The sequence below is a fragment of the Hemitrygon akajei genome, chromosome 11 (assembly GCF_048418815.1).
Source record: "Hemitrygon akajei chromosome 11, sHemAka1.3, whole genome shotgun sequence".
Lineage (NCBI taxonomy): Eukaryota > Metazoa > Chordata > Chondrichthyes > Myliobatiformes > Dasyatidae > Hemitrygon > Hemitrygon akajei.
In genome coordinates this window covers 25,400,021-25,421,208 of record NC_133134.1, presented here as the reverse complement: position 1 = coordinate 25,421,208, position 21,188 = coordinate 25,400,021, and the positions used below count along the sequence as shown (strand labels likewise).

Genomic DNA, 21,188 nt, shown 5'->3' with positions numbered 1-21,188 from the left:
GTGTAGCTGTCCTTAAAATTAATTCTTTGACCAAGCTTTTGTTTGCAGAGTAGAGTATCGCTTTACATGTCAAATAATGTTTTTTGAAATGTTGCTCCATTAAAAGGGACAATGTAATTGAAAGCTGTTTCATTTAGCTTTGTTTGGAATTATTCCTTGTTTTAGAGCCATTGCATGACTAAGAACTATATTTTAAAACTTGGAAACAACGCATCACTAATACTTATTTCCCTTTCTTTTTAATGTTTCTTAGCTGAAAAGGCAAATGACGACTTCTTTGCTAAGCGCCAACATTTTGCAGAACTTGCAGCAAAAGGGACCTTGCCCCTGCACCCAGTGCAGATGCCGATGGACCATGATGACCCAATGCATGGCACGGACACCTTCAATGCCAAGCTGCCCGGGCAGAGGAACAAAATCACCAAGATGCACACGCATCCATTGGTCTTCGATTCTGACTACAGAACCTGGGACACAAACGACACTACCATCCGCCGGCAGGCCTATGCCAACAAGAGACCCTGCACGGTGGGTCCGCTGGCTGAGAAAGCCAGCCCTCAGGCACAGCACTACCTGGGGCAGCAGCCGTACTTTGTAACCAACAGCAAAACAGAAGTGACCGTGTGATGATCAGCAACTTTTCTATTTAAAGAAAATGAATAAAGAAACCTGTTGTTCAAGAATTACCTATCCCAGAATTGGAAGAGATTTGAAATGTGCTCTAGTTGTCATCTAATGCGATTGGGCTAAGGTATCTGAAATATGAGCAATACACACTGAAGGGTTAATAACAAAGGACTTTCAGTTGAAAAAATAAGTTGTGAATTTTCTTAAACAAAATGACCAGTTCATATTGCAATAGCACATTTCAGTTTTCTGTTGGAGGCTATTGGGACGTGTGAATGTTTAAGACAATTGGGAGCATGCTTTCTGTAGTTTTCTAACTTCCTCTATGTACTTGGAAAAGGAAGGGTGGATACAGCATACCCTGTCTTAAACAGAGATTTTTGATCAGCTTGCTGACTCTCAGCTGCCTTCAGTCTCATTGGGAAGACTGGGTAATGTAGGTTGTGCCTTTACTCTAGATAATGAAGCCGTTCACATTGGTCATGGTTGGCAACCCACTTTCGCGCCGTCTAATCTCTACTAATAATAGTGCTGCATTCTGTACTTTGTTCAAGAGAATGGTTTAGTAGGCCATTAAGATCAAATAATATCACTGGGTTGCATTCTATGTTTATCAAGTACAACTCTCGAATATTTCCTCTCAATTAATTGGTGTCATAGCCACTCGCAGAAGGTCCTGAGGTTAGCAGCTGAAAAAAATGAGCGATAGAAAATAAAGATGCACTTCGTTCTATCCTGTTTTCAGAAAGGAATCACAAATTGTGCTCTACTACTCCCATCATCATTGTTTTTATATCGAGGGTACAATTTTTAATTAGTGAATGTGCATTTGATTTGGTAAATGACAAATGATTATCTGGGGGCAATTTGTTTTCACTTGAGTTTTGTGTGTGATGGATTGGTTCAACAGGACGTCCTACATTATTTGCCTCCTGGATGCTTTAATTTCTTCTGTTTGGAACAGAAAATGGGGTCCTGACAGAGTTCTAAAACCTGCACCCCATCGAGTTAATTTATTACATATACAGTATACTGTACTCTAAATGAAATTTTTATTCTCGCTTCATGAAACACATAGTTTCCTGTTTTATGGCCTGCATAATGTTATATTCATAAACCCTATAGATTTTTAGTCCAAAGGCTAAAAGAAGAGACCTTTAATTCATTTCTCAGTAGTCTACTCCATCCATATATGCTAATACTGTTCATCTTATGGGTTTAAGCACCTCAGTGAGCCACCAACTTAATGTAAGTGGATCTTTGGTCTAGCCTTGCGTTCTGCTGTCTCTCGAGGCTGCCTGAAATGGAAGATTAGCTCTGCAGCACAATTTTGGAGTATTGGAGGTAAGGATAGATTTTATACTGTCTGCTGGCACTGGACCACTGAAGTGCAAACAATGTTTCGTTGCCCAGATTCAATAGACTTCACTGTGATTGGTGCAAAGCTGCACCATAAATAAATGAGTAGAAACATGCAAAAAGACACCGAAGCAGCTTTTAAACTAAGTCTCAGCATTGAGTGGGAAGAACGGCCTATTGTGCCTCCCTCGCTCCAAATTCACACTTAGTTAACAGGTAATTTTGGCACAAGTGCCAAGTGGATAATTTCCCAAATCCATAGTTGGCATGCTCGGATTCACTTGTGGGTGAGGACTTTATTTAGCTAGTTACTGCAGGCGCAAAGTAGTAGGCCGTGGCTTGCAGGCATGTCCTGGCTGGAGTTTGAGGTAGAGGTGAGGTGGAGGGACAGGACAGAGAAATGGATACTTCATGAAAAAAGACCAGCATCGGAATGGAAGATTTAGGGATTCAGAGCCATATTTACATCCCTTTAGTCCCATAAAATCCTTATAGAAAATAAACATGGTGAGACCTTAGAAGAAAGTTTGCAGGTTGTTATCTAACCTTGTTGGTGCCTGGAATAACAGGCATGGAGTCACTCAACTGGAACCAGGCCCAATTTATAAACTTAAATCATCTTTTTGAGGGTCTGGACACAACTGCTGTCTGCTTATTTAAGGGTCTGGTTGAAAATTGATTCTCAAGAACCCCTCTTTGTGGGACCGTTGGCAATGCTCATTCATAGCTGGTCACGCCAAGATGATTTTTGATCTAAAAGGGTGAATGGTGAGCAGGGCTGAGCAAGGAAATGGGAGGGAATTTGACCAATGGCCAGCAATCCGTAAGACTTCCTTACTATAGGAGTGATATAAAAAGTATGCATAAGGATAGGGAGGCCTAAGTTTCTCTGAAGAATACAGCATGTAATGAACTGAATACATTGCATGACTACCTTTTCCTCCCCGCATTTCTGCTTTTACTGTTCGCTCTCCTGTTCTGTGACTGCAACTTTCCATTGTAGCAGTCTTACATTTCAATAACTGAGCAAGCCAGCAGTCCTTAATTGTGGCACTTTAAGTCCTCAAGGCACCAAACAGAGTATTACTTTGTTTTTGTGTGAATGTCATTCACTGATACAATGGTCTTTCTCTCTCTACAGCCTGTGGCAACATTTCTAAAGAAAATTCTTCCCAATATTTTGCTCAATGTTTAACCTTCACGCAGCATCCTAGCATCCAGCGACATGGGCATTATCACACTTGCTGTGTAGTTGTTGGCTGCATTGTTCCTACCTTGCAAACGTGCCTGCATTTCAAGAGATCTTCACTAGTTGTAAAGTGTTTTGGAATGACTTCAAAGGGAGATCTTCCTCTCCCACACTTCTATGTACCTTATTTTCTTGCTTGCCTTTCCTCCTGTCTCCTGCTTCTTAGTTCAGTTTGCATTCAAACCATTATTTGTTGTAGGATTCACCTAATGTCATGCTCACATAACTGTAGAATTTGAGGATCATTAGTGATATGGGGATTTTGATTTCACAACCGTAACATTATTTAACATGCCTATTAAGCATTCTCTCCGCTTAATGGCAGTATTTTCAAGGCAATTTAGCAGCAATTTTTGGACCCAATATTACAGCAATGTTTAAATGGTGTTTATATCTTCCTAATACCAGAAGCATCTGGCATTGGTACTTGTGCTGTCCAAGTTGTGGGAGCTTTTCAATGGCCCTCCTCAGAGGTTTCTGCAGAGAGCTCGTCAGAAATAATGCGAGGAGTGTCAGCCACAGAGCCCAGAGTAAAAGGAGACACCAATTCTAATTGAGATGATTTTTATTTTTTTCTTGAGCAAATTGCTCAAAGCTTATAGTTGTTTGAGTCTCTCCTCTTCAATGTTGCACCCAGTTTTCCTGCATCATAGTCCAGATCACCCTCACTTCTGTGTATTCATGTACAGTACTTGGAATAAATGTTACATGACAGTGAGTGTTGGCTGGGGAAAAAAAACATTGTTTGCTTGTTATGCTCACTGCAAGTCCTCAAGTTTGCTGAAGGCAGAGTGTTTACCTCACAGAAGTGACAGGCTCAGACTCAAGGACGCAAAAAGAAGTAAATGTTAAAATGTTCATGTTTTAATTCCACAGAGGATTAATTTGGTTTAGTGTATAAGAATTTAAACAGTGTACATAGATCAAAATGCAGATTATAGCCACATTTTAATATGTCCTTGCCCAGCAATTGATATTATTCAAGTACCATTGACCCTGCCGCATTCCTGCTTTATGCTGTGTATATGTCTACTGTGGAATTAATGTTGTGGTATTGCTGCACATTTTATATAATAGTCGATGTAACAGAGTTTTTCTGAATGCTTTTTCTTGTTATGTGCATAAAATATTAAGGAAACTTTGCTGTGCATTTGTGCATCTTTTCTTTTTATTTTTCCTCAGCAAAAACCCCAAAGTTGTACTTCGCTCTCTCTCACTGGAGAGTCTGACATTCCATGGATTCAGAATGCTCCCCCTCTATGATGCTCTGGCTAAGAGGAGAAAATGAATTCATAGGAAAATTTTAGTGCAGTTCACTCCATGATTCAGGCCAATGGCATATTAATCTGCCTGTTGAATATTCTGACGCATTTAAGCATAATTTTACAGCCAATTACAGTTAATGCTTGATTGCCTTAAAGAAATCTTTTGACTTATTAAGAGTCAATGAGAGTGTTTTATACCCACACTAAGACATGTACGAGAGGACACCAGGGTGCAAGTAGAGACCTGGCCACCTGCACATCCAAAAGACCATAAAATATATGAGTAGAATTAGGCCATTCAACCCATTGAGTCTGTTCTATCCACAGTCCATCCAGTCTATCACATGAGGAAAAAGGACAAATATGAACACATTCACTCATAACATCATGGATGGGTTTAGGCTCCCCATCAAAAGCAACCAAATTTAAAATCTTGCCTATGTACTGTGCCATCAACAAACGTTTCAGATGGTGGGATTAACAAAATTAACCCGTGTTCCGCAGAACAGAATGAGAGGTGGCAAAGTGGAGGATGTCTATCAAAACACCAAAGGGAGAAGAACCTTTGTGTTCAATTCAGTTCAAGAGCTGGGTCATTCAGAAATCCCACTTAATGATCATGGTCATGATGCTGCCCTACAGTGGATGCAGCAGAGCCTGAGTATAATGCACAGACTTACTGAATTACAGGAGGACAGTGAGAAATTGGACTGTTTCAGTGAATAGGTAATTCTTAAGAGCAGGGCTCCCTACTGTGGATCTGAACGCAAAGACTATTGTTCTAAATGATGAGAATGAGACGTGGGTGAGGCTGGAATCAGCCTTGTTGATGGTACACTGTATTTGCAGACCCTAGTTGGATTACTACAGTAAATGGAATGAAACCTAAAAGACCTATGGATGTCTCTGGAGTCGTATTACATCATCACAAAATGAATCATTGTCTTCAGAAGAGAATTTGGTAAGGAAAGAAGTAAGGAGAAGTAAAAAATTATTCTTTTGTGCCCCACACAGTAACATCAGTCAGATCCAGGTTTGCTTTCCTAGTTTGAAATGGAAGTTGGCATAATATGACAATACCGTAACAAGTGTTGTTATTTAAGTCCTTTCCTTGTTATCATTTGCTTATCTGTCCCTGGACACTAACTCTGAGATCATATCACAGACAGACAGACATACTTTATTGATCCCAAGGGAATCACTACAGTAACTGATTCTTGATTTGAAAAAACATTATACAGGATTCAATGATTTCAGCTAAGGAATCCAAAATCAGATTATTTTCTTTTTACAAGAGCAATTTTAGACTTAACAGTACTCTGAGTGACAGTTTCCCCACTATTCTAAAGCCAATATATCAATTCAGTAGAGTACCCAAGAGCTTATTGGTAACTGTTGATTGCAGTACCATGCACCAATATCAAAAGTAAGAAGAGTAGTTTGGATTTCATCTCAGTTTGTGCCCTTTTCATTTATGACCAGCTCAAAAGCTTAAAAAAAGCAAATTGAGGAAAGTAAGTATTTTAAATATTGTGCAACTAAAATCAATTTTACAATAGCAAATGCAAGATCTTGATCTATAGAGATCAGGAAGAAAAGGCAGGCCAAGATGAAAGAAGCAGTATGATTCCCTAACAATTGGTTTTTTGTCTTTGCTTTGCATCTATACTGAGTTGTGCAAAGTAAATTATGAGAAAATAAACTGCTTTATATTAAGATTATGGGGTCATACAACATAGAAAAAGGTCATTTGGCCTTTCATGTCCATGTCAACCATCAATCATCGACCTACACTAATCCCAGTTACTAGCACTTTATTTGCATTATTTTCAAACTTCAAATTAAGTTCTGCCTAATAATATAAAACCTTAGATATAGGAGTAGAATTAGGCCATTTGCCCACTGAGTCTGCTCTGCCATTTCATCCCTCTCAGCCTCTGTTTTCTACTTGTAGCCCTTCAAGCCCTAACTAATCAAAAATCTATCAACTTCTGCCTTAAAAATATCCAATGACTTGGCCTCCAAAGCCACCTGTGGCAACGAATTCCACAGATTCACCACTCTCTGGCTAAAGAAATTCCTCTTCACCTCCATCCTAAATGGATGTCCCTCTACTCTGAGGCTGTGTCCTCTGGTCTTGGTCTGAAGTAAGTCTCAATTTTTTTATCAGGGCAATGAGATATATCACATTAAGGGAGTGGACTAGTGCTTGGGATACTAATCCCTGCATCCCTAACGGTCAGATGTTGGGAATTCATTGCTTCCTTATCATTATCTATGTCTGCGCATTTCCTGTTGTGCAATCTCTCAAGAAGAGCAGTGACATTTTTGACAAATGCTGTTCTGAGCTTAACGATGAAAAATCATAAATAATTAGCAACTGTACGTGATCACAGGCCAGTTTATAATCATTATAATATAGTGTACAGCTTTTAGCTTTTTATTTTACTTTGGTGCTACATTTTTGCCATTAGCTTCCAAGAGTATCAAGCAGATCTTTAATCCTTTTGTCCCCATGAGTGAGTGAGCGCTGATTCCATTTCAAGGTTTCCAATTTACAAAACAGCTGGCCAATATTTTGATCAGTGTCACCTTGATGCCCTTCATCAGGTGAGCGAATCTGAAGGATTTATTTACAACAGTAACTAATATCTAATGTCATGCAGTTTGGAAATAATTTAAGTGTATATGCATAATTATTTTGCTATGTGTATTGTCTTGCTGTGAACTGCTATTAAAGAGCTTGTAAAAATAACATAATTTACGATGTCATCTATAGTCTTGGTTGAAATATTTCTGGTTACGTTATGTTTATATTAAATGTTGAAATAATGTTTGTAAAGAAATCTTTCAATGTATTGAACTAAAAATTTCTTACTTGGCAATAAAACTTATACAACTACTTGAAATGTTAGTTGGAATTTTTTTTGTTCATTGCTGAAGGGTTAGGAAATGATTCTCCATCTGTAATTATCTTCTGGGTGTGAGATATGCTGGATGCTCAATTGATTGGAAGGTACATAATTCTGAGAAGTTTGGAGTTATCAGGAGGCTAAGGGATCAGGGCTAAAGACCAGTGGTGGATCAGAGGGGAGGATCAATGCCAGTAAGAAATGTATGCCATTGTAGGTGGGGTGGGGTCTAAGGTCTTATCTTACTGGAGTTCCAGAGCAGCACAATGCAATTAAATCTTTACTGTTTTGGGGAGTGACCAAGGATGGTTGTTCCTCAGATCAAAAAGAGGACGAGGTCATGATATGCATCTGACATAGAATCGTGATGGGGTCATATGACTGACTTATACTGATGAGGTCTGGTTAAACTTTTGGAGGGATGTGAATGATCCAAAAATGGTTGCTGCTACATATTGCTCCAAGAAAAATGTATTTTCAATCAAATAGCACTGAAATAAACAGTGCTAATTGATCACATTTCTGTGTCATGATATCTACATCAATTTGTATTGCAGATGTGTACATTTACATAAATATAAACACTCTTTCTAGTATTTATTTCTGTACCAACATCAAAATGCCCATATTTAAACAGATTAGCAAATTATCCTATTTCAGTGACACCAGCATTAAACTCTACCATATGTCCTTTTTTGAAAAATGGGAGGGAGAAGGATTTGTTTATAGGAATCTTTATGCCATACTATATGCAGTGTTCTACGACAGTCACTTACAACATCTTCTTGAGCCCTAATTTGATCACAGTCTCATGCATTCCACGCTGGGGTACAGAGGCCAGAGATAAAATCACATTCTTATATTACCATCGAAGAGGCATGAATTTGACTGGAACTCAGCAGCAAAGTATAACTTTTGCCAATATTTGGAAAGCATTGGAATTTCTGTTAACAGTGTTATTAGTCCATTGAAAAATGTGCAATGTCATTAAAAGACACATTCTGCAGCAATTGAAAAATGTAGAATGGACTTACTTCAATACAAACTCAAAAGATGGAATATCAATTGTGTTTCAGAAGCAAAAGCTCAACCAATGGATGGACTGTTTAGAAAGGCAGCAGAGGTTGACAACATGAAAATGTTAAAAGGAGTTTTGAACAAATACTAGGTTTGGCCCTGATCAATCATACTGCCTGTACATTGGTTTGTGCAATCTTCCCTGATAATAGAGACTAACTTTATAACTGTATATTGATCAACAAACTAAAAGCCATCTTGGTCAACACATAGTGCTACAATCACGAGTGATGAGGAAAGATTGCAGCTTGCAATCATACCTGGAAGATGACATGTCCATCATTATAATGCTCAGTCATCTTTTGCACTTACTGCCTCATTCAAGTTTCTGCACTGTCTGTTGAATCAGACTTGAATTCATCATCTTTTGACTCAGAAAACGAAAGTCTTCCAACTGAGCCACAGCTGCTGAACATGTTTGCTTTAAAGGGGAGCTAAGAAAGCATATGAGAAAAGGACTGGACTGATAGGTTGATAATACAAGGTAAATTAAGATGGGAGGACACCTGTCGGGAGCTTTGGCGGCTTCAGCCCCACAAACCCTAAGCACACCCCGATTAACCCTTGCTAAACCCCCACAAACTGGATATCCTATGTCAAGAGGGGCAAGATTCAACAAAGGCAAGTGTTGGACCTGGTTAATGATAGGCTGACTAGAGGGACTGAATTGCCTGTTGTTACAATGCAAGCAGTCTAAATGGAACCTAAGGAACAGAGACAAAATATCACACTATTTGCCTGCTCTGTTTTGCATTAAGTTCATGGCTAAATAATGTACAGTGCCATCCGGCTCTCTCTTGAGCCTCTACAACTCTCCTAGGTGGAGAATTAGAAAGATTCATTATCTCACGGTGATAGAACTGAATTTCAGATCAGTTTTATTTTATTTCAAAAATAAACTTTATCAATAAACAACATAATTAAGAAATTAAAAAACCACTGTGTGGTTTTCTTTTACATTCACAGTATTACTCAGTCTGCATTGAGATGTGGATAGGTTAATTGAGTGGCAAGGGTCTGGCAGATGAGGTACAATGTTGGTAAATGCCAGGTCATCCACTTTGGAAGGAAAAATGAAAGAGCAGATTATTATTTAAATGGTAAAAAAAAATGTAGCATGCTGCTGTGGGGAGGAACTCGGGAGTGCTTGTGCATGAATCACAAAAGGTTGGTTTGTAGGTGCAGCAGGCTATCAAGGAGGCAAATGACCTTCATTGCTAGAGGGGTTGAATTTAAGAGCAGAGAGGCTATGCTGCAACTGTACAGGGTACTGGTGAGGCCACACCTGGAGTACTGCGCGCAGTTCTGGTCTCCTTACTTGAGGTAGGATATACTGGCTTTGGAGGCAGTGCAGAGGAGGTTCACCAAGTTGATTCCAGAGATGAGGGGATTAGGTTAGGAGGAGAGATTGAGTCACTTGGGACAGTACTTGCTGGAATTCAAAAGAATGAGAGATCTTATAGAAGCATGTAAAATTATGAAAGGGATAGATAAGATAGAGGCAGGAAAGTTGTTTCCACTGGTAGGTGAGTCTAGAACTAGGGGACATAGCCTCCAGATTCAGGGGAGTAGATTTAGGTCAGAGATGAGGAGGAACTGCTTTTCCCAGAGAGTAGGGAATCTGTGGAATTCTCTGCCTAATGAAGCAGTGGAGGCTACCTCAGTAAATATATTTAAGACAAGGTCAGATAGATTTTTGCATAGTAGGGGAATTATGGTTTATGGGGAAAAGGCAGGTAGGTGGAGATGAGTCCATGGCCAGATCAGCCATGATCTTATTGAATGGTGGAGCAGGCTCAACAGGCCAGATGGCCTACTCCTGCTCCTTTTCCTTCTCCTCTATCTTTTCTTGAGCTTTGAACATCTGTTACGCTAATCACCCATTCCTGCCCTCTCACAACCAAGTTTCAGTAATAACCACAATATTGTAGTTCCATGTACTGATCCATGCTTTAAGTTAATCACCCTTACCCAGAATATTCTTACCATTAAAATATATACACTTCAAACTATCCAACCCATCATATCTGTTATTTCAATTTTGCCTTTCAATACTTCTCTTGACATCCACCTTCTGGTCCAATCCTTCCCTTACTGACCTGGGGCTCAGGTTCCCAGCCCCCTCTGCCTTAAATATACCCAATAACTTGGCCTCCACAGCCACCTGTGGCAATGAATTCCACAGATTCACCACTCTCTGGCTAAAGAAATTCCTCCTCATCTCCATTCTAAAAGGACTTCCCTCTATTTTGAGACTGTGGTCTTAGACTCTCCCACTGTAGGAAACATCCTCTCCACACCCACCCTACATATCTGTGATGTTAGAATGTTTATGTTCAAGGCATTATTGCTAGACCTGCAGCCTCTGGAAGAGACAAGCTTCAGTTGAGAATTTTACACAGGGCTTTGCTCCTCAAAGTCTAGTAGTGGTGGGATATTAGACTGCAGTTCTTACCCACCAAGCCTCTCTGCATCCCTAACGTAAAGTCAAAGTCAAAGTAAGTTTATTACCAAAGTACAGTTACTGTACATATTTATCACCATATTTTATTTATTTTTAAAATTTAGCATGAAGTAGGTCTTTCTGGGCCTCCGACAACCCTGATTTAGCCCGAACCTAATCACGGGACAATTTACAATGACCAGTTAACCTACTCGGTACGTTTTTGTCTTTTTAAGAAACTGGAGTGCCCGGGTAAAACCCACTCATTCCACTGGGAGGATGTACAGTGGTTCCTCACAGAGGTCTCGGGAACTGAACTCAAAACTGTAGTACAGTCATACTACCTTGAGATTCATTCTGAGCTCCTCTTGCGAGCATCTCATCATTGAACTGGAAGACTAACAGATTTTGGGCAGACCAGACCGATGATCTTCCAGCAGCACTTGCTGTTTGCTTTGGTACGCAGTCCTAAGAATAGCCCCTAGATCAGAAAATCCTGCTACTGAATGGCCAGCCATTTACTCCCTTGTGCTAGACACCTCAGCCAGGGAAAATATCACAGCTCCTCAACCATTAGGTAGGGTTGCAGAATCACAAACATACTATTAATTGTATATAGAAACAGCGATTATGAGCTTTGAGACTCTTAATAATGAGCGTGTAAAATTACATAATTTATTAAATCATCTAGAGTCTTGGTTGAAATATTCCCAGTTATATTAGCACTAAGTGCTCCCTGGGAATGGGTATAAACTGTTAGGTTTTCATCTTGTAGCTTTTGAGATTATTTGAAGTTCTTGATTATTGCTTTGTAACAACTTACATGGAATACCTTCCCATATGCAAATAATAGCTGCATTTGTCCTTTTCTCGAAGACTTTAAGCTAGTAACAATCTGAAAGAAATTTAGCTCCAAAGGATAGAAATTGTAAGTATGGCATGACAGTTTATTCATTGCTTAATGTGAAATCAGTTCACTAGAGGCTCAAAGCTATCACTTGAATCTTTAACAAAAATACATGTTTTGAAGCTGTCCATTCTGATTACATGAACTGTTGAAATGGCGTTCTTTCTTGTTCTTGTCTTATATTTTTGACCACCAGAATTACTGTATAACGCATGTTACTTTTAATTTGACACTCTTAGCTACATCCATCCTGTTTTAAAACACAGTTTTGATATTTTCAAGATGTGCAGTCAAGTGAAGGACCATTTGATAATGACATTTTATATTGAAGCTCCCAGAGGAAAGACTGTGACCTTGCATACCAACACTGTTTGCTTTGTAAGAGAATTTTAATTGTATCCCTCTCATTACTATTAGAAATATTCTCTATTATACGTCCTTTCTCCTACAGGAAATGACCAACAGCTTGCTCAAGGCTTCAGTAGCTCTATATATGGACAAAGATCTTTTATCTGTCATTCGCTCTTCTTCAGAGGAAGCACTAGCTACCCACTGTGATGACTGAGACCATGTAGGGAAGAGCACTCACATACTGCAGAGCTTTATTTGCATGTAGATGGGGATAGGCTTCGAAGTTTGTTCCTCGAGCCTTTGTGGGCCCTTCATCGGAAACTTGGGTGGATATTGCTTGAGATTAACCTTGAGTGGTAGGCCTGCTGATTTTCCAGTCAATGCCCCCGGAGAATAATGGCTTCTCACTATCAGGCCAATTTAATTATGTCAGCCCTCAGAGTTATCATGCAATTTAGCAATCTCAGAAAATGACAGTTGTAGTTGAGTTCATGCAATATTCAGCAAGGTATTTTTTTCTCTTTGTTCCTGTGCAAAGCAGGATAACAATGAAGCAGTCTGCAGGGTTACTTGCTTCTCCATTTTCTGGGATGCTTTACAGTTTCGGTGAGAAATCTTGTGCTTCAATGCTCCTCACTCTTTCTTTTCCAATTCGTGTGCCCTGATCTCCATCAAAAATGGTCTTCCTGGTGAGCAATTATCAGTTTGAAAGAAAAACACATGGAGGATAAATGTTGTGTGGTACAAAGCCCATTAAGCACTTTACATGCAGTATGTGCAAAAGTCTTAGGCACATATATTTAGCTAGGATGCCTAAGGCTTTCGGGGAGTACTGTATTTGTCAACTTGGAGCAGAGAGAGAGTTTGTAAATCTGGTGGGAACAAAGGATGTTGGGAATGGCGAAGGTGAGGGCATGGGACAGGTGGCAGAGAAGGTGTGCTGGGGAGGGGGATGCAGACACTCCCAGTCCAGAGACACCAGGCAAGGTCACTTGATTCCAAACGGGTGGTTTATTGATCATTACAGAATGTTTCTCTGGTGCTTCCCACTCCCTCCCCTCCCACTTCTCCTTTTCCCAACCATGATTCCCTTCTCCCTGCCCCCTTCCCACAACAGAGACCCGTATCAGAATCAGATTTATGATCACTCACATGAAATTAGTTTTTTTTGCAGTATTAATACAGTGCAATACATGAATATACCTAGCTATATATATGTGTGTGCCTAAGACTTCTGCACAGTGCTGTATGTCATGGATAAGATATTGCAGGTGAGACAACGTATTAATGTGACAACCAAGTATTGAACAGCTTGCAACCTCATCACCCAAATTGTATAATCATAAGCAGCCACACACAAACACACAAGCAACTGATAAAATCAACAATGGTGTTGAAGAATTTAAAAAGGTTCTCACTCTATTATTGTTGGATATGAGAAAGTTGTAGCATAATCGGTGAGTCCGGGCTGGATTGGGTGCCACAGTAGCACAAGGGCTAGTGTGATGCTATTACAGCTCAGGGGGTCAGAGTTTGGCATTTAATTCTGATGTCCTCTGTAAGAAGTTTGTACGTCCTTCCCGTGAGCGCGTGGGCTTCCTCCGGGTGCTCCGGTTTCCTCCAACAGTCCAAAGACGCACCGATAAATAAGTTAATTCATCATGATAAATTGACCTGTAATTAGGCGAAGATTAAATAGCTGGGTTGCTGGGTGGTGCAGCTTGCTGGGTCAGAAGGACCTGTTTCATGCTGTATCTGCAAATAAATAAATACAAACACACATAAATAAATAAATGATTCTGTCACTTGTACATAGTTAGATTATTACTCGAAGGGTCCTATTTTTCTGAAAATAGTTAGGTTTAACTATTTTCTAATTATAAAGATAGGCATGATTAATTTATGCCAATTAGTTGGGCTTTACATCTGAAGGCTGTCTTGGCAGCTAAGAAAAGCAAGACTATATTTCATCAACCAATTGGATTGAAGAATCCCAGTTGGAAGATGCAGATATTTGTTTGTAGCTGTATTTCTGGTGATATAATGATGGCTGGTTGCTGTACTCTGCTTGAGAAATTTGGTTCTGATGGACTGGATCTTGATTGAAACGTAATCAATTTCTAGTTGAACAATTAGCATATAATATCCATGTGCTTCAGGATGCTCACAACACCTTTGTGAAAGTTAAAGTGATAAACTTGCTGGCTAGGCACTGCCACCAACCTTTTAGCTCCCATTCTAAAATGCATATGAGGCTCAGCGCTGGAGCACAAACTTGTTGAATTTCCCAGTAATTGGACTGGGGAAGCTGCCGAACCTGCATCATTTTAGACACAGTAACAATAAGCCCATGCAACTAAAGAGGAAGTTACATCAGGCCAGCAAGTTTGAGCCATTTTACATTTTTTTTATTTACTTGATCTTAATGTTTGTAGTTGTTTTAAATTATTCAAAAATCATTTAATTGGCATTTAATAGCTTTTGAATGTTGCCAAATGTTAGGGATAATCACGAGTACAAAGTTGCTTACTGACAGATGCCTGCGAAACATGAGGGTGGGGTACTACCAGAGGATGCACTAGCCAAGCATTTAGTACATGCAACAGAGGTCAAACACTGATACCACAGAACTTAAACCAAACAGTTCAAATAAGTTCAAGTTCAACTTCTTTGTCAATTCAACCATAGTCAAATGAAACATTGTTCCTTTGGACCTAAGTTAACTTACTCTGTTACGTTGAGTTAAGTACCCAGTACTATGCATAGGGTACTTAATTCCATGTAAAGTCACGGAGAGAAAGTGAAAGATGAAGAGAAAATGAGGGGATTAAGAGGAAAAGCCCAAAAGAGCAGAGTCTGGAAAAGAAAGAATAATTTTAAAATTTGCAATAATTAAAATTTACAAGCGTGCTGCTGAGGATACATGCTAGATTGTGCTGGGACGCATCATCAGTGATGTAACCTGGGGTCATCGGGTGTTTAGAGTCTTCCAACATCAGACACGCTCACTCAGGCGACCCAGCCAGGATTGATCAGGCCTTGGCTTATATCCAGGCTGCACTGATCCACGGGTCATACCTCTCGATCCACAGTCATCTGGAGGTTTGCTCAGCCGTCTCTGCGACGATCCTGATGGCTCTTTTCTTTGCAGCCCACATAATGCCAAGGAGAGAGTAGGTTCAGCACAGTGACAGCCAGCAAAACCCCTACACCCCACCTCCATAGGCTCACATCATGCCCTCCACTCCTGTCTCTAACACTGCTCTACCAGCTCCTGCTATCGACCATTAACATAAAAATAAATTTTCAGGTTATTAATAACTAAATTAATGATAATGTTAAAATCTATGTCAATCTAAATGTTTTCTTTAGAGTATTTAGCAATTTAATTGTAAATGCAGCAGCTTTACACTTGCCATATACTTTAATGTCTCTCAGCAGGGTGCTGGCATAGCAAAGATTTTGAAGAAACAATGTAACCTGACCCAAAATTCCTGATAGAAAGCTTGTGCTAAAGGCTGTTGCCGTATTATCTATAGTAACTATAAACAGTGTTAGCTCCACCATTATTATTAATACAAAACACCAGCCAAATATTTGTTCAGAATGTCTATTGACAATACTGTGTGAAGCAGCGAATTAAGGGAGGAGTGGTCCTGGACTGAATCCATTTGCATGACAAAGACCCATAATTTGAAAATAGGCCATTTGCATGGAACCAAGAGATAAACATAAATATAACTGAACACGTGAATGATATTTGAGATTCTTCACCATGAATTTTCTCAACAAATGTCACTCTGCAGACAATATGTGGTTATTTTTATGTTTCTTGTTTTACTTCCACAGAGCAAAATAATTTGGCCTGATATTTTCACACCGGTGGATATTTTGAATCCATAAATACATTGAGATGAGATTTTAAATTGCATCAAGCTTAACTGTCTTCAGTTACAAATGACATGTATTTTTTTCTTATTCAAATTGCGTAAAAAAAATTATTCAATGTTTAATGACATGGAGTGTTAAAAATGTTGCCCACCTAACACTGTTTTAAATTATATCTACATAGTTTCATAGACTTACTATTCCTTGTCATTACATTTCATGACATTTCGATTGATAAGTACAGCAAAACTATTTTGTTTTCTTTATGTTGACTTTGAGGTATACAATGTGCAGTGCAAGGTTTGTTACAACATTGAGCATTTTATTAAGTCATTGTTATTGTGGGCCCATTGCCCATGGAGTTTCAGACTACCACGCAGAGCCACGGATAATTCAGCAGCGTTAATAAGAGTTAATGATACAGCAGTAATTCACAGAGACCTAGCTGGCAATTTGTCATTATAAACAGTTACCTTATTTTAATACTTCATTGCGCAATTGCATGTGTTTACCACAGTGGCTTATCACTATTTGTGTTGGTACAGGCAATGTCCTACAAATTATTTTTATACCTCCTGACTGAAACACAACAGGCATTACAGCAGAAGAAGTCATTTGAGATAATCCTATTAATGCTTCTATGGCAGAAAAATATTTTGATGGGCAATGCACTCAGTCTCACGAAATAATTGTAAGCTGCAAACTCAGTTCATCAGTTGAACAGCAATAGTATCTATACAACCATTTTGTAATGCGAATGATTTTTAACTGCAGCATTGAAGAGAATTTTATCAGTCAGTTATTTTGCCTCCATGTGCAGTCCTGCCAATGTCTGTACTTTCAGTATATAATACTGTGATGGAGGTAGCTTAATGATAGTTTCAGCAAATCTCCAGAGTGCAACTTGAAGCACCTGGATGTGGACTTGAAATCGGCGAGCTGTGGGGATCAGAATCAGACTTGGTTATCACTGGCATATGTTGTGAAGTTTGTTGTGTTTTTGGCAGCAGTGCAGTGCAATACATAAACATGACTAAATTAATATAAGAAATATAAAAATATAAATTAGTACAAAAAGAGAGCAAAATTGTGAGGTACACCATTCAGAAATCTGACGGCAGAGGCGATGACGCTGTTCCTAAAACATTTGAGGCTTCAGCCTCCTCTTTCTCCTCCCTGAGGGTAGTAATGAGACTAATGGTCCTTAGATATGCATGTTGCCTTCTTGAGGCACTGCAGTTTGAGGATGTCCTCGATGGTGGGGAGGCTACCGCCCATGATGGAACCGGCTGAGCTTACAACCCTCTGCAGTTGTTTTCTGATTCCGTGCAATGGCACCTTCATGCCAGGCAGTAATGCAACCAGTTGGAATGCTTTCCATGGTGCATCTGGAGAAATTTTCAAGTCTTTGGTGACATACCAAATCCCCTCAAACTACAAATGAAATTTAGCCACAAGCGTGCCTTCTTTGTAATGACATCAGTCTGTTGGTCCCAGGATAGATCTTCGGAGATGTTGATACCCAGGAACTTCAATCTGCTCATCCTTTCCTCTTTCAAACCTTTTGGGTTTCAATTCCCGCCGCTGTCTGTAAGGAGTTTGTATGTTTTCCTTGTGACCGGGTGGGTTTCCTTTGGGTGGTCTTTTTTCTTTCCACATTCCAAAGACATATGGATAAGGTTAGTAAATATTGGGCATACTATGTTGGTGCTGGAAGCATGGTGGCACTTGTGGGCCACCCAGCGCAATCCTCGCTGATGGGCAGCACGATAGCGTAGCAGTTGGTGCAATCACTATCGCTTTACAATGCCAATCATCACTGATCAGCGTTCCAACTTTAACCTTTCTACTGCTGACCCCTCAATGAGGACTAGTGTTTATTTTCCTGACTGCCCCCTTCTGAAGGCCACAATCAATTCCTATTGATCTATCTCACTCCTGTGCACCTCCTTGCCACCGTCTGAGTTTCTGCCAACACAGCTGTGTCATCGGCGAATCTATAGGTGGCATCTGAGCTTTGCCCAGCCACACAGTCGTGAGAGTAAAGCAGCAGGTTCTTGAGATGTTCCTGAGTTCATTGTCAGCAAGGAGGAGATCTTATTTCTGATATGCTCTGACTGTGTCACCGAAGAGGAAGTTAAGGATCCAGTTGCAGAGGAAGATACAGCGGCCTAGCTTGAAGCTTGTTGATGATGTTGAACGCTGAGCTGTAATCAATAAACAGCAACCCGACATAGGTAATTCTGATGTCCAGGTGGTCCAAGGCTGAGTGGATAGCCAGAGAGATTACATTCACTGTAGACCTATTGTGGTTCAGGAGAATTGTAGTGGGTCCAGATCCTTGCTGAGACTGGAGTTGATTCTAGCCATGACCAACCTCTCAAAGCACTTCATCACAGTAGATGCGAGTGCCACTGGGTGATAGTTGTTGAGTCAGCTCACCCTGCTTTTCTTAGAGACCAATAAGATTGCCCCTTTGAAACACGTGGGAACCTCCAACTCAACAGTGGCAGATTAAAGAAGTCCTTGAACCTTCCAGCCATTTGGTTGGCACAGGTTTGAAGTGCCATGTTTGGTACACCATTGGGGCCTGACACCTTGTGAGTGTTCACACTCTTGAAAGATATTCTGATGTTGGCATCTGAGATGGATATCACAGGATTACCAGATGCTGCAGGGGATCACACAGATACAGTTTTATTCTCCCTTTCAAAGCGCGCATAAAAAGCAATTCAGCTCATTGGGGAGTGAAGCATCACAGCTACTTACAATGTTAAGTCTCGTAACCCTACCAAAGCTGATGTGCACCTGCTTCCATCTCTAACTTGGAATTGCTTTTTCACTCTTTAGATAGCCTTCCATAGGTCGTAATCTGGTCTTTTTGTAAAGTTCTGGGTCACTGGTCTTGTACAGCCCTCAGCAGAACGCGACTCTCCTGGTTCATCCATCACTTCTGGTTCGGGTATATCCTGTTCCACCGTACTTAGGTTCTGGGTTTCTTAATCAGGGCACAGAGGAGGCCAATCAGTCTGCCGTATCTATGCCAGTCAGAAACGAGATAACTACCCTTATCTTGACCTCTGGTATTAGGGACCCAATCACAACATTTTAACTACACATATGAATAATATTTAAATATTTTAAAACTGTGAGAGCCAGACCCCAACCACATTAAAAAAAAAATCCTCTGTGCTCTAATCCTTCCACCAATTATTATAAATCTATGCTTCTAGACCCTTCTCTCCTTGGAAAATAGATCCTACACCCTTAATGACTTTATATTTCAATTAAACCTCCAGCCTGTTCTGCTCCACAGAAAACTACTCTAGCTTGTCCAAACATTTTCATTACTACATACTTTTGAGATCCAGGGCAGCTCCCTTGCCGATTGTAACACCAACACCAAGATTTATTGATAGGAAAGAATAAAAAAGTATATTCCTCTTTGACAGCCTCCTTAATCTTCATATCCAGTCTAGGCCTGAATCGATTGAAGCAGCTAACCGCAGTTCACTTGGTCGTGGCTTCAGCTTTTGCAAGATCCCCTCAAGATGCGGCAGATGGGCAATAACTATGGTAAAGGCGCGTGAGCAATGCACTTCGTCATTCTAATCACTCCTGCTCAGGTAAAATCATACTGTGAAAACCATCTTGAGAATCCAGTTTTAGAACATACATCTGACATAAAGAGCTTTATATTATTACCACTGACAGTATTTACGTGATTGGTCCTTTATGTGCAATGGTGACCACCCCCTCCCCCCCACATGGACTAGTGTCAAAGTTGTCAAAACTTGAATTTTAAGCAGCTGCTGCCTAGATTACCTCAAATCGAAGGCAATCATTACTCGGTGTTTGTGTTTTGTAAATATTATCTGCAATTTATCTGAATAGTGCCTGTACATTGCGATAAGGAACATAAGTGTCTACCCTGACCCCCAGAAATTATTTGGCTTAAATTTTTGGAATGAACGTACTAAGATTGCGGTGTTATTTTATAATTGTCAAATAAGGCAACAAAGCATCATGCCTTTTCTTAACCATAGGCACATTCCTTTTTCAACGTCCTGAATGGAAGAGGGAAGTCCAAGTTACTACCACTCAGATCACACAAAACACAGACACTGGGTTTCATGATTGAAGTGTAATCTCTGCGCATGTGTAGTTCCATTTAAAAAAACCGCATAAAGTGGGGTGAGTTGGTGTGCGTGGGGAGTCGGTTTGCGACCGGTTTTTGCCTCACTGCGCGGAAGGTCAAAGGGCTGCTCTATACATTTTTTTGGGAGGTCTCAGTGTGTCATTTAAGTTTTAGTCCCTTCTTCCGTGTCAACTTCTGACAAATTTCCCCTCTGTAATTTACCCTGCAAGAGAATAAAAATAGGGCTGATGATGGAAGTCTAAAATGAAAAACGAAACTAGGTGGTATCGAGAACAGTAGAGTTGACATTGACTTTCCATCAGTTCTGATCTGGTGTCCCTGTTCCCACAGATGTTGCTAAACAGGATGAATATTTCCAGCACTTAATCATTTTACCATAGTTACTGTCTTTAAAGGTCTATGAATGAGAGGTTAGTGTTACAATGGAACGTGGCGAATGAGGTGAACCCAGGTACAGGACACAGGCACGGAGATTGAGTTAGGATGCTTACATGGGCATAAACGCCAAACAGCAAACAGGAGGGATCTTGATGCGGAGCCCTGATATGGAGCCTTGACATGGGGCCTTGACACGGAGCCTTGACTAGAAAGAGCCTAGGCTCTAGAAATCGTGGACGCATTGGTAATCATTTTCCAATGTTCTATAGATTCAGGAACAGTTTCTGCTGACTGGAGGGTGGCTAATGTTGTCCCACTTTTCAAGAAAGGAGGGAGAGAGAAAACAGGGAATTATAGACCGGTTAGCCTGACATCAGTGGTGGGAAAGATACTGGAGTCAATTATAAAAGAGGAAATTATGACACATTTGGATAGCAGTAGAAGGATCAGTCCGAGTCAGCATGGATTTATGAAGGGAAAATCATGCGGGACTAATCTTCTGGAGTTTTTTGAGGATGTAACTATGAAAATGGATAAGGGAGAGCCAGTGGATGTAGTGTACCTGGACTTTCA

The 21,188-nt window shown here is 40.1% G+C and overlaps 1 protein-coding gene across 1 annotated transcript in view; it reads left to right on the top strand.

Annotated features, from left to right (window-relative positions):
- shisa9a (shisa family member 9a) overlaps positions 1-7,409 on the top strand; it is a 317,884-nt gene extending 310,475 nt beyond the window's left edge. Inside the window, exon 4 of the mRNA XM_073060485.1 lies at positions 254-7,409. Coding sequence (XP_072916586.1) covers positions 254-627 — 374 coding nt within the window. The 3' untranslated portion in view covers positions 628-7,409. The remainder of the gene's footprint in view (positions 1-253) is intronic.
- The last annotated feature ends 13,779 nt before the right edge of the window (positions 7,410-21,188 follow it).